This window comes from Candida metapsilosis (assembly GCF_017655625.1).
Source record: "Candida metapsilosis strain BP57 chromosome Unknown scaffold5, whole genome shotgun sequence".
NCBI classification, from domain to species: Eukaryota; Fungi; Ascomycota; class Pichiomycetes; order Serinales; family Debaryomycetaceae; genus Lodderomyces; species Lodderomyces metapsilosis.
The window spans coordinates 976,774-1,002,337 of NW_027138163.1; the positions used below are offsets into that span (position 1 = coordinate 976,774).

General features: G+C 36.9%; 10 protein-coding genes across 10 annotated transcripts; 7 read left to right on the forward strand and 3 right to left on the reverse strand. All coding sequences in view use genetic code 12, as the record gives it.

Moving 5' to 3' along the window:
* Window positions 1-153: 153 nt before the first annotated feature.
* Window positions 154-1,512, forward strand: AGA1 (Aga1p; the record flags this gene model as incomplete). The annotated part of the gene is made up of 1 exon (XM_067693199.1): window positions 154-1,512. The coding sequence occupies one exon, from the start codon at window positions 154-156 to the stop codon at window positions 1,510-1,512; it is 1,359 nt and encodes a 452-aa protein (XP_067547744.1).
* A 748-nt stretch (window positions 1,513-2,260) lies between these two features.
* I9W82_004157 (arginyl-tRNA--protein transferase) lies at window positions 2,261-3,784 on the forward strand (the record flags this gene model as incomplete). The annotated part of the gene is made up of 1 exon (XM_067693200.1): window positions 2,261-3,784. The coding sequence occupies one exon, from the start codon at window positions 2,261-2,263 to the stop codon at window positions 3,782-3,784; it is 1,524 nt and encodes a 507-aa protein (XP_067547745.1).
* Window positions 3,785-4,419: 635 nt separating this feature from the next.
* I9W82_004158 (uncharacterized protein) lies at window positions 4,420-6,717 on the reverse strand (the record flags this gene model as incomplete). The annotated part of the gene is made up of 1 exon (XM_067693201.1): window positions 4,420-6,717. One exon carries the CDS (start codon window positions 6,715-6,717, stop codon window positions 4,420-4,422), a length of 2,298 nt encoding a protein of 765 aa, XP_067547746.1.
* Window positions 6,718-7,090: 373 nt separating this feature from the next.
* I9W82_004159 (uncharacterized protein) lies at window positions 7,091-8,494 on the reverse strand (the record flags this gene model as incomplete). Its single annotated transcript, XM_067693202.1, has 1 exon — window positions 7,091-8,494. The coding sequence occupies one exon, from the start codon at window positions 8,492-8,494 to the stop codon at window positions 7,091-7,093; it is 1,404 nt and encodes a 467-aa protein (XP_067547747.1).
* A 1,476-nt stretch (window positions 8,495-9,970) lies between these two features.
* Window positions 9,971-13,684, reverse strand: BUD2 (Bud2p; the record flags this gene model as incomplete). The annotated part of the gene is made up of 1 exon (XM_067693204.1): window positions 9,971-13,684. One exon carries the CDS (start codon window positions 13,682-13,684, stop codon window positions 9,971-9,973), a length of 3,714 nt encoding a protein of 1,237 aa, XP_067547748.1.
* Window positions 13,685-15,211: 1,527 nt separating this feature from the next.
* NAM7 (ATP-dependent RNA helicase) lies at window positions 15,212-18,118 on the forward strand (the record flags this gene model as incomplete). The annotated part of the gene is made up of 1 exon (XM_067693205.1): window positions 15,212-18,118. One exon carries the CDS (start codon window positions 15,212-15,214, stop codon window positions 18,116-18,118), a length of 2,907 nt encoding a protein of 968 aa, XP_067547749.1.
* A 265-nt stretch (window positions 18,119-18,383) lies between these two features.
* On the forward strand, window positions 18,384-18,827 carry I9W82_004162 (uncharacterized protein; the record flags this gene model as incomplete). The annotated part of the gene is made up of 1 exon (XM_067693206.1): window positions 18,384-18,827. The coding sequence occupies one exon, from the start codon at window positions 18,384-18,386 to the stop codon at window positions 18,825-18,827; it is 444 nt and encodes a 147-aa protein (XP_067547750.1).
* Window positions 18,828-20,419: 1,592 nt separating this feature from the next.
* On the forward strand, window positions 20,420-21,340 carry SEC14 (phosphatidylinositol/phosphatidylcholine transfer protein; the record flags this gene model as incomplete). Its single annotated transcript, XM_067693207.1, has 1 exon — window positions 20,420-21,340. One exon carries the CDS (start codon window positions 20,420-20,422, stop codon window positions 21,338-21,340), a length of 921 nt encoding a protein of 306 aa, XP_067547751.1.
* Window positions 21,341-21,860: 520 nt separating this feature from the next.
* Window positions 21,861-23,438, forward strand: KRE62 (Kre62p; the record flags this gene model as incomplete). The annotated part of the gene is made up of 1 exon (XM_067693208.1): window positions 21,861-23,438. One exon carries the CDS (start codon window positions 21,861-21,863, stop codon window positions 23,436-23,438), a length of 1,578 nt encoding a protein of 525 aa, XP_067547752.1.
* Window positions 23,439-23,648: 210 nt separating this feature from the next.
* On the forward strand, window positions 23,649-25,490 carry FET33 (putative oxidoreductase; the record flags this gene model as incomplete). Its single annotated transcript, XM_067693209.1, has 1 exon — window positions 23,649-25,490. One exon carries the CDS (start codon window positions 23,649-23,651, stop codon window positions 25,488-25,490), a length of 1,842 nt encoding a protein of 613 aa, XP_067547753.1.
* Window positions 25,491-25,564: the final 74 nt, after the last annotated feature.

Genomic DNA, 25,564 nt, shown 5'->3' on the forward strand with positions numbered 1-25,564 from the left:
TGAGAGGTTCAAGTCGCTTAACTTATATCTATTATACCCACTCAAGTTTGATACCCACTTCCAAGTCTGTCGCTATATTTTATTCAACGCGTTCATTCTTTGTCCTGATACCCACTATACACTTATACCCACTTTTTACAAAACTTATATACTATGAGCTGCAATACTGCTGTTTTACCACCTGCCAATGGTAAGAAGTTATGGAGAGTCAAGAGATCGGTGTCATCTTCAGCCCACTCATCAACCTCAACTCAATCGCAAACTTCAGTTGAATGTCTCAATAACTCATTGAAAATTGCTGCTGCTGGTTCTAAATTTTCCATAAGGAGACCACCAATGAGAAGACCAAAGAACAAGCCAGGTAAACCAAAGGACTTTGTGTTTGTTGATTTGTCGCCAGTCAAGAGTGATGAAGAAGCTCATGAACAGAGCAAAATGTTGGAAAATGAAGTCATTGGTAAATACACTCCACCTACTGATGCTGCTGCTGCTGCTGCTACTACACTCACTCCACCAACTCCATTCAATGAACAATTGCCATCACCAACTGTTTCTATTGAAGAATCGATATTTGAATTGCCACCATTGAATGAGTATGAAGAATACAACAACGCTAATGGTTCACAATCAAGTTTTACTTCTGCTGGTGAAGCTAGTCCAGCTGAGGAATTGGGTTTGGGAATTATGAACTTGGATGTTGACTGGAACCAACCACAACCAATCCAACAACAACAACAACAACAACAGCAACCAGAATTGCCACAAGTTCCACAATTGTCTCAAGAATTCATTTCCCAACAATTGTACGGCTACCAACAAGCTATGATGCAACAACATCTCCAAATCCAACAATTGCAACAACAATTATTTGAACAACAGCAACGTGCTATTGAATCACAAATCATCTCAGCTACTTCAACTCCAGCTTTATCACAACAATCACAATTTCAACTACAATCTCCATTGAAAGAACCAATTGCTCCACAACAACAACCCACTCCATCCTTACCAGTCAAGAAATCAAGAAAAGCTGCCGGTCAGTTACAGTTCAAGACTTATCAACCAAAACACCAAAGATCAGCATCTGAAGCATGTATAAAGAAGCCAGTTAGAAAACCACACCATAGATCCAACAGTGTGCCATACACACCAGTCCAACAACAACAACAACAACAACAACAACAACAACCAGCTTCTCAACAATACAATGCCATCGCAATGCAATCTGCTGACTCATCATGCTCAGATGTAAGCTTGGACGACTTTATGATGCTCAATGATCAAATCTCCATGAACTTGAACTTGAACCTGAATCCAACTGTCAATGGACAACATAGCTCATTCACTCCGGTATCTGAATACTCGGAAGAACATGATAATGAATTTGGTGCTGGTAAACCAAATGGAGTTTCAATTACCAGTTGTGGTTTTGATGAATTGTTCTTGCAAGCTTATTCCAATATCAATGTTAAGGATAATGGTGAGATTGAAATGGGTTCTTTTGTGATATAAAGAAAGAAAGAAAGCCATAAAAGGAGTTGCTGGTCAGTTTCGGTTCATTTTAGTTCGTGTTTCGTGGTTTCTGTTTTGCTATTTTTATTCGATTTTCATTGTCTTGAGTTGCTTCGGTTTCAAAAGCTATTTATGAACATCATCATATCAATTATTATTTATTACAACATTCGGTTTTACTTTTCATACATTTTCAACTTTATTTACTTTTTTTGAGTTCATTTACTTATTTTTCACCACGTTTTCGGTTTCTATTTTATACCCATTTCGGTTTGATATCTTACATTCGGTTTTTACAAATTTCCAATCCTCATTTTCGGTTAAATCTTCCTTGGTCCTTTTATACAGTTTCCTTTTCGTTACCCCATTTTTTCGGTCTATTTTCCATACTTTTTTCGAGTACATGATGATATTATGATGTTTATATATGGTTCCTTTTGATATAGAAGTTCTTTTCATTAGATGAAAAACAATCTTAATAATATTTTTACGTTTATTTGATTCAAAGTAGTTGATAATTGTAGAAAGTATTTCAATGTCGTGGTTTGAGTGATTCACGACATACAATTAATTAGCCACACGAGAGGAATTTCCTAATTAGGCAAAGTGAAAAATAAATGAGAAAAAAATCAAAATACGTCAATGTCATAAAAGAATGCGCGACAACACAACCTTTGGCTTAGATTTTTCTTTTTTTTCTTGACCTTTTGCAATTTCAATTTAGTTGAACCAGACCAACCTCCTAGTAATGATATTCTCAAATCCATTGTACAAAAAGGGGTTGCAGTGCCCATATTGCAATGATACCAAAAAGGACTATACTTCTTTAGAAACTCAAGCCAAGAAACCATCTGAAAAGCTGCCACCTAAAAAGTTATTCAAAGTGGGATCAACAGTGAGTCTAATGACGTGCCAGGAATACGATGACTTAATAAACCAAGGATTTAGAAGAGCTGGTGCGTTTTTATACAAGCATGACTTACTAAGAAGCTGTTGCCAGCTGTATACTATTCGCACAAATATGTCATATTTCACACCATCAAAAAAACAGCGCAAGGCAATAAACAAATTCATCAAAGAGATTTGTCCGGATGAATCGGTATTGAGTCCCGTGCTGAAGAATACTTTCAATTTGGAGCAATTAGTCGAAGCGCAACTAAAGTCAACGAGGTTCAGAATTGAATATGAGCCATCGAAGTTTAGTGCTGAAAAGTTTAAGTTGTACAAGAAGTACCAAGTTGCTATACATAAAGAGAATCCAAGCAACGTGACTGAAAGCAACTTCAAAAAGATTCTATGCGATACACCATTCCATATGCGTGAAGAGAAAGGAAATGCCCTCCAATGGCAAAGTCTAGACATAAACAACTGGTCATCAAAAAATTTAGAAAAGCGAATTGGTCCCGCTCATGCATGCTACTACCTTGACGATAAACTAATTGCATTTTCAGTATTGGATTTCATTCCTAGTGGCGTTGTATCAAACTATTTTGCTTGGGATCCAGATTATGCTCATTTATCACTAGGCACAGTTCTGGCAATTCGTGAATTGCAAATGTGTAAGGCCCTAGGCTACGATTGGTATTATTTGGGATCCTATATTGACGATTGTGACAAGTTCAATTATAAGGCGAAATTTGGTGGTGAGGTGCTTGATGTCTGTACTGAGACGTATTATCCCCTTGATGAGGTAAAACCATTTTTGAAAAATGGTCGATATTTTGTAATTGGAACCATTGGTGAAACTGAGCATGGAAAAGAGATGGATTATGAAGCTACCGGGCATACCAAATCTAGGTCAATTGGCAAAATGAGTTATAATGCAGCTGAGGATATATATGGAGATGAAGAAGTATACACAAATGCAGAAGAGCAAGCTAATCAATTACTCAATGATTATGACATTGGTCCAACTGGTACACACAAGCTACCATCAGTAATGCCGGGCTTGATACAGTTACTGAAAATCGAGCAATGGTTAGATGAAGGGATCATCGATGACGACACTCTCGTCAAGATTAACACATCGAGTGGAGTCAGAACATTCTATTTTGGCAGTTTGGATAAAGGAAAACGTGGACGGTACATTGAATGCGTTCGCTTATTTGGATTAGAAAAAATGAAGCAATCAGTCATGTTTTACCAAAGTGACGAGATACTAGATACACTAACTGCAATCTTGTTCTGCGGCTTATGCATGATTTTCTATTTTTATATCTATGGATATGTCAGTTTAGGTGTAGTAAGTAACTTGATTATTATAAACATATAACTATAAAAATAAGGGGGAAAGACCCACCTTTATACTTCAAGACTCTAAAAGATAAGAACCTGATATAGGTATCAGGTTCGGAAATCGTCTTCCGCAACTCTTATCAGTCTTATCAGTTTGGTAAGTGTTTCGGGATACCTATTCCACTTCCTGACAGGATAATGTTCTAGATTGGTTAGTGAGGAGACATAGAAGAACAATTTCAAGCAAAAGTTGGCGCTGAAGGTTGCAGTAAAGGTAACTACATCTGTTTAGATATTTATGTAAATTTTCATGTCGAAAATGTATTCAACTAGAATCTCTCTCTCCGCCTCAATTGCACTAGGACAAAGAGTAGGACAACGTCCAACAGTGCCAATTAGGGCAGGCGCCTGCCTACCATCAATATTAAAACCTCGTAATGCAAGCGGAGCTAAAAAGTTAGAAAACAATAGAATTTCTGTTGTCAAGTGAAACGAGGCAAAGTATTACATAATCAGAGAACAAAATAAGGGTTCTTCCAGTTTACGAAGGGTGGAACCAAGTAAAGCAAAGACATAGTATACATTTTCTAAGTTACTAGCTCTATCACTCCCCTCACTCATAAACTGCTTCTTTTAGCAAAGTGTATCCTCCCTCTCCCCCTCTCCCCCAAATTACAACTGAATTACTCGTTGTTTAGCAAAGTTGACATTTTTATTCAATTTCTCCTTCAAGTGCGATTTACCTCTCACCTTCTTGTTTTTAGCTTTTGGAAGAGGTGCAGCAGGAGCAGTGGTGGTGGTGGTCTTCGCAGTAGGTGACACTGATATTCCAGCAGTACTGGTGATTGAAGAATCAGTGGCATTATTCTCCTCTTCAACACAATTGTCCCAATCAGCATAATTTTTTCCCAAATTTTGTTCCCCCTCTTCTTCGTCTTCATCATCACATTCTTCCTTACCCTGAGGCTCAACTTCAACATACTCGACAGATTTCTCAGCTACGTGGACAATGGGGATATAATCGTTGGGCACGACTGGCTCAACATAATCATCTTGGTCTTCAGTCACCATGCATTGTTTCTTTGCCTCGAGTGAGAAACTGGTGACTTTGCAATTACTATCATTATCAATAGAAGTGTATGGCGACCACCGTGTCTCCAACCGCTGGTATAATAACTCCAATTCAGGATTAGTGGCAATTCGATTACCAACATGATGCCACCACTCAGTACTCAAACTCCAATCCAGAGGCCACAATTGTTCCGGGTCATAAACATCTCTTGCGGAATAAGCAAAATCCCAATTGGGCTCAGCCCCATCATTATGGAAACTATTGGAAAGCTTGGTGTAATAAGTGAAGGAATTGACTATACTGAAGCTTTGTTTATCAACGGCATAGTATCGCCAAGCAGGGTTGACTCCACCAAAGGGGCTAATCAGAGGACCAATCAAGGCATGATTGAACGCATTCTGCAATTCACGCTCATTGGTTCCATCACCACCATATTGGACAATGAATGAGTCCAATTGTACACAACCGAAAAAGATGGCAGCAATAACTTTTGGTGAGAACCGGGCAATGATTTGTGTAAATACCTTTGTTGGCAATGCAAGTGATTGATGATTTGGTGGTAAATGAGCAATAATCCATACCCGTTCATGATTTCTCTCTGATTCAATCAATTCATTAATGAGAAATTTCCAAACGCCATACGAATCAACATTGAGCACATCCCAAAACGCATACAAGTTTTTAACATTCCATACATTGGAGTTGAGGGATATGATCTTCAATCCAAGTGACGTATTCAATGAAAAGCCCGTTTGAGAATACCTAATCTGTTTAGCAGTGTCATGATCAATCCACCCCAATTCCAGCCAAATATCAGCTAATAAATCAAATTGCCATTGATATCCATTCGAATTGACACTCAAATTCTTTTGCGGTAATTGATTCATGGGGAAAATATCACGCGTACCAAAAGTGGGAATCACATCAACATTATCCAAATAATGTTTAAGGATTTTATAACTGGTCTCTTGAGATTTGATAATCTTCTCCTTTGTCATGTGGCTTCTATCGGAGTGGTCAACTGTTCCACCGGTGAATATGGCAAATTCAAACGATAGATGATTTTGATGTAAATCTCGAATGCATTGCATAGTACTGTTGAATAACAAAGTTGGTGTGTCACAGGTATACTCTCCAAACTGTCTTGCTGGTGACCATGTTGGTTTTTTAATCTTGGTGATATCCAAGTATCTTCCTTTTTCAAAATGGTTCTTGCTATAACTGCTATCGTAATATCCATCCATATCACTATTTTCATTCACTGATGGAGCTTGATGGATGAGGTTGCGACTATGTGGTGCACAGCATAAACTTTGAGTACAATTTGCTTCAGAAAACACTTGATAATCCAATTGCAAATTGATATCACTGATATGCAACACATGGAATACTTCACCACTGTTGTCTGGAGGTAAGTAATTTCTAGGCTTTGGAGGCCACATATTAGTCATGTCCACTTGTGGAGTTTCTGGTAAAACGTGACAATTCTTATCATGATAGTAGCAGAAATAATCACCATCCAACCCCGAAGGATTCATCAAACTAACCACTTTAGTGAAGTCATTACCAGTTGCAGAATATGCATCATCAGGATACCCATAATTCATATGACACTGCACTTCATCATAATTCAGATCAATACACCACATTGAAAACACTTGAGGAACCAAGTCAGGTCTAGTTAATGCCAAGAACTTGCCCACTTGTAATCTAGTTTTGCATTTCAAACATTCGTTCAAATCGGTGGCTGCATCAATATCTTGTAATTCTTGAACTCCTCGTTTGACAATTTCATCGTCTCCAAGTGTATGATCTGTTGGTGGGTAGTAATGCCCATTCAGTTGCTGTTGATGAGTAAGGCCCAAGTGAAGGACCAAGATAACAAACAGGATCAACATGTTGGAGCTTGAACGTTGTTGTCTCTGGTTTTCTTGTTTTGCAACACAATTTTGAATTTTTCTGCTTTTGTATTTTTTTTTTTTTCTTCAGTTGTTTCTTAGGTGGTGGTGAATTGGGGTGAGAAGGCGTAAGCATGCAGATGATGCTAAACGGATGGTTATGATTGTTGAGTTTTTACCGCGGCACTTTGCAAGAGGGAGTAAGGGGGTTTTTTTTATCTACGTGAATGTTCTACATGATACAATTCAACATATAATACGTAGTAATACAAAACAATTGTTCAAAATACAAAAAAAAGCCAATAACGAAATAGCCAAAATATACAAATAATTTTTAAAACCTCCTTAGTGATTAATGTCCTCTACTGCCTTGTTATTTAAGCAACTCTCTAATAGAATCGAGTTTCTCAAGAATAGCTTTTGACTTGCCAGCCAGTTTGAAATCCTCTTTAAACGAATCAGTAATCTTTTCCACCAATTCCAATTGTTGAGCATTAAATTCGGACCTGACCCGTTCAATTTTCTCCAAATGAGTACCAATCAATTTGTTTATATGTTTATTCAACACTTCATTTTCTTGTGCAACAGTTGCTCGCATTTCATTTGTATGGTTGAAAACCGATTCCAATAAATCAAATGTTTCTTTATGTTTTGGTGAAATGGTAGCATCATTTTCAAGCTCTTGTTTCAAGTTGAAAATACGATCACTTAAGACACTCAGGATCTCTTCCAAGTGGGAAGTAGCTGCATTTCTAGCATCACTATGCTGAGATGCGATTCCTCCTCCACTAGCTCCTACTCTTGCCCTGGGAACACCATTTTCATCATCATACAAATCAGCAGCTCCAGAAGCCGTCTTGTTACGTGGTTGGTAACTTACCTTGACAAGATTATTACTTTGAGATTTTAATTCTTTTATCTTGTCACTCAACTCATGTAAATCCAACAAGGCACTCTCTAACTCTTCTTGAGGACTATTTGGAGAAACGTGTCTAAAATTGTAATAATCATCAGCGTCAATCTCAGGTAAAGTTTGGGGAATCGTATGAGTTCTCGTATATCCAGCAGCTCTTTCTTTAGCTCTTTGTTTTTGAGCCTTCTTTACAGCACCTGCCACTTGACGTTGTAAAGTACGAACAGTTGGGATAATGAAATTGGTATCGTTATTTTCTCTAAATTTCAAATCATAATATTTGTTTTGTATAATTTCCCACTTTTTGGTTTGACTTAATGAACGATTACCAACGTATTTAAAAGGTTTAATATCAACAATCAAGTACAAAATTAATTTAATATCTTGATTGGATAATTTTATCCTATGGGGGTTTTTGATATTGTTGAGGTGGGCTAGAGCTTGTGATACAGTTGAATTATCCAACTCGGAAACCGATTCGGCATCAGTTGTAGGCGTTGATGCCTCCACCTCAGCTTTTGGAGCCTGAACAAACTGCTGTTGTTGTTGTTGTTGTTGAAGTTGGAGATGTTGTTGCTGTTGCTGCTGTTGTTGAGCTTGTGGGTTATTCTGCTTATGACGAGATTGTCTTTGTCCCAAAACAGCCATTGCAGCAGAAGCAGTAGCAGCAGCAGACTCCGCAGCTAAACCTTGGTAATCAATTGATGCATGTGGGTCGGCATTGGATGTGGTTTGGTCAGAACTTCTCAACAGTGGCAGAATGTTTGACGTCGATGTTGATGATGATGATGATGATGACGCATTGGTTGACCTTTGATGATGCAATTTCTCACCTCCTCTTGACTCGTGCTGTGATGAAGACATTATTTAAATACGGTGTGATAAATTTGTTAAGAAGCGATGGTATAGTAGTTAGCTTTTAGGTTTATCAAGTATAAATGGCTAATAAGAGTGTCTAGAAAAATTTGATGTTTTGATTTTGATATTCTTTTTTTCAATCTGTTTAAGTGATGATATTTTGCCCTTCGTTTGAACTGAGTTTTAGAAACTGTAGTAATAGTATTGTTTAGCCAACTGAGATAGGGTTCAATACAAGCAAATGGGGTGGTAGTATGAATGTGTGTGTGTTTGTCGTGATATTTTAGTTTAATATGTATTTTGTGGTTAATATATATATAATGGTTTGTCTCTTTTTTATTTGTTGTGACTTTAAAGAAAAGAAGAAGAAGAAGTAAGAAGTGAAAGGAGTTAAAATATAAAAATACAATATAAACAATATAAATTTCAATGTCGTGTCAATTTCTCAAAAGTCACGTTTTTTTTTTTTTGTTTTTTTTCATTTGATTGGTTAACAGAGAGATAAGTTATACGACCAACAAAATAACACTGAACATCCATAACTGTTCCTAATAAACGGTACTTATCCTTAACCTGTATATATCTAAGAAGAAAAGTCTTTACTTAAGAGCAGTAGAAAACGTGACTCGAATCTAAATCAGCTGTTGTAGAACTAAAAATATTATAATAATTCTGCATATTTGGTTATGAGCCTACAATTACCATACACACACATGTATATAAACAATGGCCAAAGAACAATAGCAAACAGTTATTCCCAAGTACAATAGAGAGGTTTGGGGGCAGGCGGAACTGTCTATAATTCCGCACTTACAACGGAATCGATACGGGATTGTCTTTCAACAATTGTTCTTTATCCTACAAAAACAGAGTCCATTGCAAATCCATTATTAGTCACTTCAATTTCCCTTTTAACGGTTTGTATCTTTTACTGAGCCACCGAATTTACAAAACAAAAAAACAAATGGCTTAGCCACATGTCAATGTAAAAAAAGAAGTAGCTGAAGCCTAATCCTTTTCCAGAATCCATCTTCATCGACTGGTATTACTTACTTAGTCCAATGTACTCCTCCGGTTTACCTCTACCTTTGGTAATATGAATCCCCCACACTTTGCCCACTTCATTTTACCCACCCGGGCGGAAATTTCATCATTTTTTACACCACTTAGTGACACAAACTCCTCACTAAAACTCAATGACACAAACAAACTTTTAGCAGTCCTGCTTTTCTTACACTATTCCTATACTAAGTAAAACCCACTTTGTATTGTATTTTCTCTTTGAAATTCGTTTCATGTGATTATTTTTCCCATTCGGTGTTATGTCCAAATTGGGGATTGGACTTTTCGATGAAGTGTTCCATGGTAAAACACTTATCCATCTCTATGACCTCATTCGTATACACACTACAGTATAAGTAAAGTTGAAAAAAAATAGTTACATCATATAAAGTATTGTCTCTCAATCTACTATATGTCTCTCTACCGTCTAAACCAATTCTTAATCTTCTTTAAACCTTCACTACCCGATGACCTTTCTGAACTGCCAACACTACTTCCACTAAAGATACCACCACCACTAATTCCACTAACACCACTAGTACTATTCAAACTCGACATTGACGCCGACTTCAATCGATAATACTGCTCATCACCACCAAACTTCAACTTTAAACTAGTCATGGCATGATCATCAATCAAATTCTTGTATCCGCCTCGTTGACGATATATCGACCATGATGATGATGACGTAGATGAAGAAGTTCCTCCACCTGTGGTACTTTGTGAAAATCCCAATGAGCTAGAACTCGATAAACATCCGCGTGAATCAAGCCAGGTATTCTTTAAAATATAATTACCAAACACTTGCCATAATAAATCACTAGATGAATAATAATTCATGGGGAACTCATAATTTTCAAGATATACATCCCAATCATTAATTTTTTTTGCCAATTTGCGACATTGGTTCTGAATATCTTTAAATGTGATATTCTCATTGATAAATGAAAAGATATGTTCATTATCTTTACATAATGAATGAATGAAACCATCAGCATTATCTTCTCCAGCTAAATCAAGTAAATCAGTACGTTCAAACTCCAATGCACCAATCTTGTAAACATCCTTATTCTCGTCTCCTTCATCCAATTCATTTAAATTAGGATGAGCCAATTCCAGTTGAGGTGTAGCAGAAACTGAATTGGAAAAATTACTAGACACTGCATCTCCAGTTAAACTACCTGTAGGTTTATGTTGACTGCCGTTACCATTGGATCCACTGGAACCATTGGCACTTTCAGCATTGGCAATCAACATTGCCAATTCAGTTAATCGTAAATAGTGATCAATCAAATATGGTGTACTAGGTAGTTCATTTGAAGTTTGATCTAAACCAAGATTAATCCTCTTGAGTTCATGACTCAAATCCAACACTTTTTCATTAAAATCATTGCTTCTTCCAGTAATTCGATTAAAATACGTGACAACCTCATCCTTGTGTGCTCTCAAGAATGGATTTAACTTGATCAAGTGAGGTTCCTTGTGAATACTAAACTCTTGTCGATTGGCCAAATTGAGCAAAATCTTGGCAATCAAAGTCAATGTTCGTTGAGTACTTCCAGTTTGATGATTCTTGGCAAGATAAAACAACTTTGGATTCAATATAGCAGGACAAAAGAATCGAAGAAACAAAAAAGCTGAAACACAATTCAAACTAGTTGTTTTATCATCTGGTTCACAAACAAGTTCAACTTTACTTCGGAAATTCTTCAATTGCGTCTTGATTTGATCAGGCATATCTTTTGAAGTCATGTAAATCTTTTTCCAAATCTCCTCAGCGTATCCCAATAAATTGTGATAATTTTCTTCAACCATTTGCTTAACACGCTCATCTCGTTCACGCTCAAAATCAGAGTCATAACCACCATCACTACTATCGTCATCAAAATAATCCTCGGCATCATCAATTGAAGCAAATCCTTTTCGCATTGCTCGTTCTTGAATACGCACATATCGAGGATCAACTTCACAGTTTTTCCCCTCATGATCAATCTTGGCAAAGAAATCACCAAATACTTTTTCCAAATACTCTTGACCAATTCGTAAATTATACTTTTCAAGTGATTTGGAAAAAATGGATGATCCACGAAACAAAGTATTGAAAACATTATTCAGGGAGGAATTAGTAACGGCTGAGTTATCCTTCTTATCCTGACTATTTCTCTTGTGATAACTTCGTCTTGAAGCCATATCTAAATTCACCAACTCACTCTCCATCAAATTTTTAAACCATTCATCTTCAACTCCCAAACTTTGGAAAATGTCAAGTAGAACGACACTAACTCTTTCAAATTCTGCTGATGATACATTTTCATTACAAAACTTGATTAAATCCTTCCAAGGAGCGTTAACCAACATTTTCTCCATTGGTTTGAAAAACTGTGGTGGCAAGATATGGTATTCCTTTAGGTTCACTTCGATGAGGAGTTTTCCAATGGGTATATTGTTAGGATCGTAAATGGTTAATCGCATGATATCAAGATTAGCACTGTTGCTGTTGACATTGTTGATATCATTAGTGGCAGTGGCTGATGGTAACGGAATCGTATTCACTTGTATACTATTGACTGATGCTGCACTAGTCATTATAGTTGAACTTGTTTTAATTTGCTTTGTGAGGATATCTGGAGTCACGTAAATAGTTCCCAATAGTTTATCATGAGGTGAATAAAATGACTCATGGTTACATCGTTTAATCAAAATGTGAATCATTTGAGTTGATATTGGCAAATCAGTCAGAAATTCTTCTTTCCAAAATGGATTATTTGTTTGGTTAACAATGGCGGTTCTTGACCATGGGTACCCCCACATTCGCACTTCTGCGTAAATCTTGGCTGAATGGTTTTTGGAGTTGCCATTTATATTATCCAACTTGGCTTCAATTATATCAATCGTCAATTTCTTTGAAACTCTGAAATGAGCTTTGGTGAAATCTCGTAATTGAGGATTTTGAGGATGTTGATCTCTTTGACTTCCGGTAGTGATCAATTTTGATTCACTATTAAATGATCCAATGTATTCCCGCTTAGCAAAATAGTTTAATCCAACAAACCAATCTTCTAAATCAATATGTAATGGAAACTCAATAAAAATTCGATGATTACTAGGGATGATTTTCCCCTCACGGGTTAGAAATGTTGTCATCAATTGGTCTGCGGTTAATGTAGTTGTAGTTCTAATGGTGTTATTGTATCGTAATTCCTTCAATTGTCCAACAAACAACACATTACTGCTGTTGAATATAGAATGGTGCATTTCTCGTACTTCACTAGCCAACAAGGTCTTGATATCTATTGAATACAATAGTGTTCCATCCAATTCACTAATGATATTTAGTATACCATTGGAATTCAATGCACCCATGACATAAAACCATCCTTCATTGATTGTGTTATCACCAGATGTTTGAAACACAGAAGTATTATTATGATTAGCAGCAGTATTGTTATTCATGACAAATTCGTCAATTTTTGGTTGATAAACTGGAGCTTGGGGTCCATGAATGATATTCAAATTCTTGTATTTATTTGGTAATGGACCATAAATTTTAAATCGACAAACCAATAACTCATTAGGAGGAACTTCAATTTTGTTTGCAACCTTGTTTTCACTATACCATTTCTTTGCCAATCCTTGAGGTTTCAAATTCTGCCACACAATTAAACTACTAACCAAGTTACCAAAATTCAATTTAGAGGCAACTCTAATATACAACTTGTCGTTATCAAAAGTCTTGATGAAAACGGTTGGTGGTTCATCTTCTAAAGCTTCACTCTGTTGATGACCATTACGCTTGCCTAAGCTTCGTTTGCTTGGAGGTGAACGACGATGTTGGTGTTGTAGTTGCAATTGTAATTGTTGTTGTTGCAGTTTAGTTGAGGCAGTGGAACCAGTAGCAGTAGTTGGTGACGAAGGCAATCCATTCATAATCTGTACATGACATGATTGTAGTGATTGTAATAGTAAATAGTGGTTTGATTGTTCATCTGAAGAGTACAATTGTCCATGTTCAGTAATTGATAATGAATCAACTCTAATCCAAGTTATGGAATCAGTTGAAACTAGGAAATCTTTACCTTCAAAGGTACCTTTATCACGTAGTACTGCCTTGTGGTAAGCTGATTGGTATGACATATTCCTTTTCTGTATTGGCCCTGTGCTGTATGTCTGTCTGTGTATGTATTTGGTTGTAAAAAAAATAAAAAGACTTTGGGTTTACTAAAAAAAGTGGGTTGTTGTTGTTGTCTGTTCCTTTTTTTTATTTTTTTTTGTCTGTCTTGGGAAAGAAGAGAGAAGTTGAAGTTACTCGTAAAAAGAAGGATTTAATGTTACACGTAAGAAAAAATTATTAGCTTCTAGTGGGCATGCACTTTACATATAGCTACTTAAGCTTTTGTTGTAGTATATGATTGAGTAGCTGTTGTATATTACCTATGACGAAGAGTGTTGGTGTTGTTTTAATTTTTCTGGGAGTTATTTTGCTTCTATTGTTCTCCTGTCTGTCGTCAAAATTCCTACATACCACATAGAAACAAATATAACCATTTTATTAATCCAAAAAAGTTTCAATATAGTGTGAATGTATCAATAAAGAAGTATCGTAGTAGCCACTCCATATAGAAGTGAGCAGATTATATTCATCTTTAACTCTTCAACTTCCTATATTATGTATAATGTACAAACTACTCTTACTAGTCACGTCTAAATTGGGTGCATTAAAATTTGTCTGTTTCGTGTTCAATACTTTTAATTATTTTGTTATGCATAAGACACACACACAAAACTAAATATCTCTTTACGCGATTATTTTTAATTTTTAATTTAAGTGTCGTAAACTTAAACATGCGACACGACACAGAGAAGGCTATATCTAGTGGCAAGATATACATATATACATCTATCTACTAGTATCCCTTAACTTAATAAGACACTACCTCAGCTACTATAGTTATTGTTCCTAAACTACAGATGCTCTTTCTTGTCGTAATACTTTACGGTTCTCATATTGCATTCAAATTTAAATGACATATCCATTGAAACAGTGGCCCCTAATCCAGATGGTAATCGTTGTTTGCTAAAGAGTAAATACACTACGCTGACTGGTCACAGATCAGCATCACCCATTTTGTCTTTTCTTGTCTGTTTATAAGTATCAGAAACTATTATTTTTTCCCATTCAACACGATTAAATGTCTCCATATCTATCACCCACGTAGCTGACTCGCTTACATTCTAGATATAATAGCCATATTTCCTCTCTTTTCCGTTGATTCACTGATTAATTCTCTTCATTCCTTTATGGCTGCAATATATGGGTCGTGTACCGGTGACTAAAACCGAGTTCCTTTTTTCAAAATAAAATTTTTCTTTTACTAAAACTCAAAACGACTCATTAGACAAATCAACTGCTTAAAGAAGTCCCTCTTTTTCAACACTAAAGTTCCTTACCCCAGATGTATCGATCAGGTTAACAACTACAAGATACATTAACTAGAGAAGAAAAGAATCAAAAATAAAGAGAACATAAATTTAAGAAGAAATATACAATCAGGAATACTTTTACCCGTATTGTATCCCATTAATAGGTAAAAAAACAGATACCCTCATCTATTTTAATCCTACTACCCAAAAGTTGACAGATTTTAAACAATGAGTAGTCACATGATTTCCGATGCGTCTGCACCTTTGCCATCAAACTTTTCCCCATTTGATCAACAACAGTTGAATACAATGGTAAATGGAGATGATTTCGACAACAACACTTTGTACCAAGACCATGAACTTGGATTGGCTCATACAGCACAGATCGGTGCTTTGATTGAGAGTGATGATGATGATGAAGAAGAAGAAGAAGAAGTGCAGATGGATACCCCTGAACATGCTTGTGCTTATTGTGGAGTACACACTCCAAACTCAGTCATCAAGTGTAACACTTGTAACAAATGGTTTTGTAATTCAAAAGCCAACTCAACAAGTTCTCATATTGTCACCCATTTGGTAATGTCACGTCATAATCAAGTTAGTTTACATGAAGAGTCAGATTTAGGAGATACTACTTTGGAGTGTTACAACTGTGGTAACAAGAATGTGTTTATGTTGGGGTTTGTCTCCGCTAAGCAAGAATCGGTGGTTGTTATATTATGTCGATTACCGTGTGCTAGATCAAAAGATATCAACTGGGATACTAGTCATTGGCAAGCATTGATTGAAGATCGTCAGTTCTTATCATGGTTGGCTCCACCGCCAACTGAGGATGCATTGATTAACTCTGTTATGGTTACACCACAACAAATTACCAAGTTGGAAGCACAATGGAGATTGAATAGAAATGCAACAATTAATGATATAGAAAATACTGATAAACAAGAAGAGGAAGTGTTGCCGATTTTAATGAGATATACTGATGGATTCCAATACCAACGATCATTTGGACCTTTGGTGAAATTAGAAGCCGATTACGACAAGAACTTAAAAGAATCACAAGCTTTGGAACATATTCAAGTAAAGTGGGCCTTGGGGTTGAATAATAGACATTTGGCGTCTTTTACTCTCTCCACTTTTGAAACTACCGACTTGAAAGTTGCAGTTGGAGATGAAATCATTTTAAGATATAGTGGGAGTCAAGGTGATGCATGGCAAGGTCAAGGGTTTATTTTGAGATTACCCAATTCTTATCAAGAAGAGTTTACGTTGGAGTTGAATCCATCGAAAATTGCCCCTCCAACTCATTTGACTACTGATTTCACTGCTGAGTTTGTTTGGAAAGGTACTTCTTATGATCGTATGCAACAAGCCATGAAGGATTTTGCCACAGATGATGAATCAGTCTCGTCTTTTATCTATCACAAGCTATTAGGACATGATGTTGCACCAGTTGAATTTGATATCAAGCTACCAAAGAGATTTTCTCATCCTAAGTTGACAGAATTGAATGTGTCGCAAGCAAATGCTGTCAGGTCAGTTTTGCAACGTCCATTGTCTTTAATTCAAGGGCCTCCTGGTACTGGTAAAACAGTGACCTCAGCAACAATTGTATACCACTTGTCCAAATTGAACAAGGAAAAGATCTTGGTGTGTGCCCCATCCAATGTTGCCGTTGACCATTTAGCTGCCAAATTGGATCTCTTAGGATTAAATGTGGTTAGACTAACTGCAAAATCAAGAGAAGATGTTGAAAGTTCAGTTAGCCATTTGGCTTTGCACAATGTTGTTTCCAAGACTGCCAAGGGTGAATTGAAAAAATTGATTAAATTGAAGAATGAAGTTGGTGAATTATCAACTGATGATTCAAAAAAATACATCAAACATTTACGAACATCTGAATTGAAGATCTTAAACAAGTGTGATGTTGTTTGTTGTACTTGTGTTGGTGCTGCTGATAAACGGTTATCGCAATTTAAATTTAGAACTGTGTTGGTGGATGAAAGTACTCAAGCTTCGGAACCTGAAGTGTTGATCCCCATTGTGAAAGGAGCTAAACAAGTGATTCTTGTTGGTGATCATCAACAATTGGGTCCTGTCATTTTGGATAGAAAAGCGGCTGATGCTGGATTGAAACAGTCCTTGTTTGAAAGATTGGTTTTCCTTGGTCATGTACCAATCAGATTAGAAGTTCAATATAGAATGCACCCATGCTTGTCTGAGTTTCCTAGTAACATGTTTTATGAAGGATCGTTACAGGATGGTGTCACTAGTTCTGATCGTGTGGTTACCGATTCGTCTTTTCCCTGGCCAGTTATTGATACACCAATGATGTTTTGGGCCAATTATGGACGTGAAGAGTTGAGTAGTAGTGGTAACTCGTATCTAAACAGAGTCGAAGCCATGAATGTGGAGAGAATAATTACTCGATTATTCAAAGATGGTATAAAACCAGAACAAATTGGAGTCATCACCCCCTATGAAGGGCAACGAGCCTACTTGGTCCAATTTATGTCGATGAATTCAACATTGTTGAATAAACGTGATGATTACCTTGAAGTTGAAATCACCAGTGTTGATGCATTTCAAGGTCGTGAAAAGGATTTCATCATTTTGAGCTGTGTACGGGCTAATGATTCACAAAGTATTGGGTTCTTGAGTGATCCAAGAAGATTGAATGTTGCTTTAACTAGAGCCAAATATGGATTATTGGTGTTGGGAAACCCACGTGCATTGAGTCGAAATAGATTATGGAATCATTTATTGGTTCATTTTAGAGAAAAGGGGTGTTTGGTGGATGGGCCATTGGATAATTTACAATTGTCCATGGTTCAATTGAATAATTATAATTCGAATAACAATGGCAATGTGAAACTGGGTGGTGGTCAAAAGAAGTATCAAGGATTCGGCGCACCTTCCACCGCGGCATTTTCAATGAGTAACTTTGACTCGGTGTCGAATGTTGGTTCAGCTGGTCAAAGTGATTCTTTACGATTGAAGAATGAACTTTGGCCAGCATTATCTTCAGCCTATCAAAATCAGGAAGGTGCTGGTGGTGAAGCTAAGTACAATCGATATGCGAACGAGAATATAGAAGATGATATCAAGAGTATAACTACTTCCTTCGCTGCTGGTTTGGATTTTTGATTAAGGTAGGTAAAAAAGTGTATAGAGTTTGTATAGTTTGACAAATGGTTGTCTAATTTATACTTTCAAGTATAGTAGGCTTGTAATCGGTACTCGTGGATGCCGACTGCTTGACGTGTTTCAATGCGCTATGGCACAAAACATTTGACAAATTTGATAACGATCTATTTTTAGAAATCATCTTATCTCAGGTTTCAAACATAAAGGAAATAAAATAAGTGTGATTCAATAACCACAGTTCTTGGATCTACTTTAAGTATCAGTGATGACTACTCTGATATGGGACGGTGAATATGCAGACTACCTCAATGCTATGGTGACTTATCCGTACAAAATACACACAGGAAGATTAGTTGGTGTAACTAAGTACATTAGTGGCCCAGGTGGTATAAATACAGGAACGTTGGTTAAATATGAGTTGGAATCGTGTTTTCTGAAACGAGGTGATAAATGGGTATTGCTCCATAGTGATGGTGATGAGTCCAAGACGTTTGTTGTTGCTGACGAATTTGCTTCGATTGTGCTTGAACCGGCGCAAAAGAATTCGGAATGCTTACAAGAAAGTCAACTTGATGATGATAGGACAGATAATAAAGGAGATTCTAAAGAGGAAGAGCAAGTTGAGAGTGAGGGAAGAGTTGATGTTACTCCAGATCAGGTCAAAGCGGTGTTTGCAGCAGCAATGAATCGTGCTCGTAATTACACTTAGTGGTAAACAAAAGTGGGAAGAAAAGAGTTTGGGTGATATCTGTGTTCGCAATGCGAGATTGCTGAATTGGGAATATGGGATTGATTAGGTTGATCAGTTTTCTGATCGGAGATAAGACGGGGATGTTTTGATTCATGAGGGTCATGAAAGCCGTGCACTATAAAGGATCTAGAGAGGAGAAGGAGAAGGAAATGGGGATTGTGTTTGGGTTTGGAGAGGAGTAGTCATTATTCATTGTATATTATAAGCCTCCACTGGCTCTTATAAAAGCCTTGTTTTATGGATTTGTGATTTGTGTTTGCTTAAAATAGAAATTGTTTTTTTCTCTTTCGTGTTACAATTGCTACGATGAAGAAATTGCCTTCCTCTTGAAGCGATGATGGTTGATGTTCGTGAACTCTATAGATATGTAAATGAGGAAGAACTCTTGCTCTCATATTATTGAAAAGTTCGGAGTTTGGGTCTGACCTTTTTTTAGAGTTTTTTAGCAAACCCGGTGGGAGCAAAACACGCGCGTACAATTTTCTCGGTTGAATTGTGTTAATTTTCTTTTCTTTTCGGCGATTAAATATTATAAGCATAAAAAATCTTAAAGATGATGATCTCTTTGGTAAAGGAGAAGGGGGTTATAGGCAACGCGTGTCGCATGTTGAGGTCCACTTGAAGCTTTACATGTGTGTATGGGGGGGGCGTGTTTTCACAAGGCGGAGCTGACCCATTAATTTTTCGTAAATTCGGACTCCTACTTTTTGTGGGTTTTTAAAAGAGGTGCACGTGTATTCAAAACGTTTATTTTTTGCTTTTATGGTTATTTGCCCAACGGTTATCTCTGGCTCATCTCTCTTTCTCCTAACTTGAAACTGTTTGGTTATTAGAAAGCGGTTGCTAAAGTCTCTACTGGCTATCCTTATTGTTGCTCTTATGTGTTTGCTGTTTAGCTACTTTTGTCAATGGAAAGTTTCCTTCTTTTTTTTTTAAGCGCTAAGCATTTTCAATTTCGCAACTATATTTCTCTGTGACGTAATTGGTCAGTGAGAAAACAGTGTATGGTAAGCAGAGACCGCAATTGGTTTGAGCTAAGGTACTGATGGTATATAAGTCATTGGCGTGTTAAGTGAATGCGGTGTAAGCTTTATATAGAGTAAAGTGTATTTGATGTAGTATATTATCTTGTTTTGTTTGGACTCCCAAAAAAAGAAACGAAGGACGAAAAAAAGAAATTTTTTCTATGGAACAACAAACAACAAACAAACAACAACAACAACAACAACAAAATCAAAACTACACACAAGAACTCACTTTTTTTTTTTTTTTCTTCCTTCCTTCCCAATTTAACACCACATTTCACTTATCACTTTTTTCAGATATAGAAAGAGTCGGTTCCCATACACTGCATCTCGTTAATAGAATAGTCTCAGTGTTATACTATTCCTACTCAAAAGAAGCAATTACAAGTCATCTCAGGAAGAAGCCGCTAGATCCAGACCCATTTAGTTTTCATTTCCTCATCATAGAGCAACCTTTTTTATATTCAGCTTGTGTTTAATAATTCACGCTAACTATATAGCAACTCACATTCCACAGATTTCATAATGACTACTGAATCAACCCCTGCCATATCAGAAGAAGAGTTTTTAGCATCATACCCACAAATTGGTCAACCTACCCAATTGACTGGGTTTACATCCAACTTGACTGAAGAACAAAAGAAAATCACCATTGAATTACGTAAAGAATTGGTGGCTTTGGGTTACAAGGATAGATTGGATGATGCAACACTTTTAAGATTCTTGAGAGCTAGAAAGTTTGACTTAAACTTGGCCAAGAAGATGTTTATTGATTGTGAAAATTGGAGACAGAAATTTGGTACCAATACCATTTTAAAAGATTTCCATTACGAAGAAAAACCAATTGTTGCCAAAATGTATCCAACTTATTACCATAAAACTGATAAGGATGGGCGTCCGGTGTACTATGAAGAGTTGGGTAAAGTTGATTTGAATAAAATGTTGAAAATCACCACTCAAGAGAGAATGCTCAAGAATTTGGTTTGGGAGTATGAAAGTATGGTTCTTTATCGTTTACCTGCATGTTCAAGAAAAGCTGGCTACTTGGTTGAAACTTCATGTACTGTTTTGGATTTGTATGGAATCTCAATCTCATCAGCATACAGTGTCATTGGATACGTTAGAGAGGCATCCAAGATTGGTCAAGATTACTATCCAGAAAGAATGGGTAAATTTTACTTGATTAATGCTCCATTTGGATTCGCCACTGCTTTCAAGATATTCAAACCATTTTTGGATCCAGTCACTGTATCCAAGATTCACATTTTGGGCTACTCATATCAAAAGGAATTGTTGAAACAAATTCCTCCACAAAATTTACCTAAAAAATTCGGTGGTGCTGATGATATTAGTGATGATGATTTGCTTTTGAAAGATGTTGGTCCTTGGAGAGATCCGGAATTCATCGGTCCTGAAGGTGAAGCTCCGAGATCCTACAATATATAAACAAAAAAAGGAGAGTGTGTGCGAATATAGAATAAAAGCAAAAGGAGACAATCGGGTAATTGAGGAGAGAATATGTGTAACCAACATAGGAGTGTGTTATGTATAGTCGTCAGCTACTACTCATTGAGCTTTTGATTTTCTTTTTCCTTTTGTTGATACAATTATGTTTTATCGAATAAATTCTAAAAACATTTTCAAGTGTATCTCGATGTATATTTATAGAAGCTTTTTATTCAATGATACTTGATCTTGTTTTGATGAAGTAGTTTAAGTAGGCACTGTTGTTGCCTAGGTGAGAAGGGCGGATGTTGTTTGCTGTGTTGAAGCATCGCGGTGATTGCAAAATTCAATCAAAAATAGTTTACGGAAAGAATAAAGAAATAGATTACACTTCTATGCAGGGGGGTTAGAGAAGGGGGACCTGAGGGTGCAGTAAGAGATGGGACCTGAATTGCAATAGATCTAGAAGAATAATTGCTTTTCCAATACTCTGAGGCTTTACACTTCTTTACCCATAATTATGCTGCTGCTGTCGTCGGGTGATTATTGGGACAACAGGCACCTTCAAAGTCTGAGATTCGAACACATTGAAAATCCACATTACTATTTGGATGAAAATCTACATGAAAATAAAATTGAAGATCTCACCAACGCTTCAGAAATCATCACCACTTCTAATACAAAGGACAAATTTTTCAAACGTATAAAGTCAATTTGGAGTGCAAATAGTAGGAGGTATATAATTGCCATTGCTGTTGTGTTGGCGCTTTTTGTTATTGCCCTTATTTTCATCATTACTTCAACGAAGTTGTTGAATGATCCAGTTAAAGATGGTGCTAAAGTTGAGAAATTGACAAATATAAAGTATCTGCAGTTAAAAGCTATCCGAACAAACTTGGTGGATCCAGATACACCACATAGTGAGTATAACAGATTACCCAATTGGAAGTTGGTATTTTCCGATGAATTCAATACTGATCATCGAACGTTTGGTCAATATGAAGACCAATTCTTTACTGCTGTTGATTTACACTATCGAGCCACTCAAGACTTGGAATACTACTTGCCACACATGGCAACCACCAACAATGGGAATTTGGAAATCACGTTTGATAAATTTTCCTATTCAGACTTTGATTACATTTCAGCAATGTTGCAAAGTTGGAATAAATTGTGTTTCAACAAACAAGCTAGAATTGAAGTTCGAGCAAAGTTGCCGCATGATGTTGAGTATGGGTTATGGCCTGCAGTGTGGTCTTTGGGCAATTTGGCTCGTCCGGGCTACTTGGCAACTACTGATGGGTTATGGCCGTATACCTATAACGAGTGTGATGTAGGTATTACTCGCAATCAATCAACTTTGAATGAAAATATGTCTTATTTGCCAGGGCAACGATTAAGTATGTGCACTTGTGTGGGCGAAGATCATCCAAGTATCGGACTCGGTCGAGGTGCACCAGAAATTGATATCATTGAGGGGTTGTATGAGCATGGACGGGTGGTTGGTGTTCAAACGGTGCAAGTTGCGCCATTTGATGAATGGTGGAGACCTGATTATGACTATGTTGATATTAATAATAAGAATGTTACTTATGTCAGGGAAGATGTGGGAACTGTTTACCAAGAGTCAATTTCTTTAGCTACACGATTGAAAATGGATGAGTTTGTCAATTTCACCATGGAGTACAAGAGTTTATCTCGGGGAAGTTATGTCAAGTTTGAAATAAATAATAAACCAATGTTTACAATCAGTGAGTCTGCTTTGGCTTCCAATGGCCTAATAGGATCAAGGCAAATTACTAAAGAACCAATGTCACTAATTTTCAATATGGGATTATCTAAAATCTGGAATCCAAAACTACAAGTTCAGAAATTGAAATTGCCGGCAAAGTTTTACATTGATTATATAAGGGTTTACCAACCACTGGATTCAATTGAATTAACTTGTGATCCTGATGACTTTGCCACTGGTTCATATATTGATTCTCATGCTAATGCATACACGAATTGGGAATTGAATACTTGGAATGACGCTGGTTATGAATTTCCTAGAAACTCACTTGAAAACAAGTGCAGATCTCCAAGCATGTTTAATTGAGAGAAGTAATCCACAAAGGGGGTTATGGCTGTCGCGTATGTGTTGTATAGTAGTGTAATCACCTTTGTAGGTTGCAAAAATCTCTGGGCATCCTATTCTCATTAATATTATTACACAAACTCAAAATCTTTTTAAAGACGATGATTCCCGCAACGGAAAAGTCTCTCCATTCTCCACCAATCTTCTTTCTTTTGTTCACTGTCAACAGCTATGCTCAGTCTTCACTTTATCCTACTACTAAGCTGCCTATACAATATTGTGGCTTCCAAGACCCATACATTTGATTGGGACATTGGCTATGTCAAGGCTAATCCTGATGGGATGCATGAACGAAGAATGATTGGGATCAACAACCAGTGGCCAAACCCTACCATCAGGGTGAAGCAACACGATAGGGTCATACTTAACCTTTATAATGGATTACCTGATAGAAATGCCTCCTTGCATTTCCACGGATTGATGCAAAGGGGGTTCAATGGACAAGATGGGCCGGAAATGGTTACTCAATGTCCGGTTGCACCTGGATCTAAGATTACCTATGATTTCAACGTTGGTGAGCAGACAGGAACTTATTGGTATCATTCCCATAGTGGATCACAATATGGTGATGGATTAAGAGGTATGATTATTATTGATTACGCTGACAAGAAAGATGAGCCTTATACTTATGATGAAGATGTGTCTTTAAGTGTTAACGATCACTATCATTTGGAATCGCCTCAAATTATTAAGCAGTTCTTATCAAGATTCAATCCTACTGGTGCTGAACCAATACCACAAAATAGTTTATTCAATGAGACCAGAAATGGAACTTGGCATGTTGAGCCAGATAAGACTTACTTGTTGAGAATTGTCAATATGGGGTTGTTTGTGTCGCAATATTTGAAAATTGAAGATCACAAGTTTATCGTTGTTGAAATTGATGGCGTTGCTGTTGAGCCATATGAAGTTGATTCGCTTTACATAACTGTGGGGCAAAGGTATGCTGTGCTTGTAAAGACGAAATCACAGAGCGATAAAAATTACCGATTTATCAATGCATTGGATATGGAGATGTTGGATGTGATTCCAGAGGATCTTCAACTAGTTTCGACAAATTACTTGGTGTATGATGCAAATGCACCAAACCCACAACATTATCCATATTATGATTTTGAAAAATTTACTGATTCACTTGACGGGTTTAATGATTTCGATTTGAAGCCATTAAGTAAGGAGAAGCTTTTACCGGAGCCTGATATTACCATCCAAGTTAATTTCTCAATGGAAGTGTTGGGTGATGGTGTCACTTATGCATTGTTTAACGACAAGAGCTACGTACCACCAAAAGTACCTCTCTTGTATACTGTTTTATCAAGTGGTGAATTATCAACCAATCCACAAATTTACGGATCCAATACCAATACATTTGTATTACAAGGGAATGAGACGGTGGAGTTGATTCTCAACAACCATGATCCAGGTAAACATGCATTCCACTTGCATGGACACAATTTCCAAGTGATTTCAAGAAGTCCTGGTACGGATGATGAAGACCATCCAGTTGAATTTAATCCACACAACGATTCCATGATTGATTACCCTGAGTATCCCATGATTCGTGATACAGTTGAAGTCAACTCTAACGGATACTTTGTTTTGCGTTTCAAGGCTGATAACCCTGGTGTTTGGTTCTTCCATTGTCATGTTGATTGGCATTTAGAACAAGGGTTAGCGTTAGTGTTGGTTGAAGCACCAGAAGAGATTCAAGCACATCACAAGCATATTAGTGCTAATCATGTCGAAGTTTGTAAGAATGTGAGTGTTCCAATTCAAGGTAATGCTGCGGCAAATATGGATTTCTTGGATTTGACGGGACAGAATTTGCAACAAGCACCATTACCTGAGGGTTTCACTACAAAGGGGTATATTGCAATGGCATTGTGTACGTTTGTTGCAGTTTATGGAATCTGGTCAATCTACAAGTACGGAATTGAAGATGTGAGTAAGGATAACACTGCTGAGGTCATTGAGCGGTTGTCCAAAATACTCGATGAGCATGATGGGGAATAATAAGTAGTATGAGTAGTATATAATGATATGTCTTTGCATTTACCTCGGGACTTGTAATCTGTGATCTGCAATCT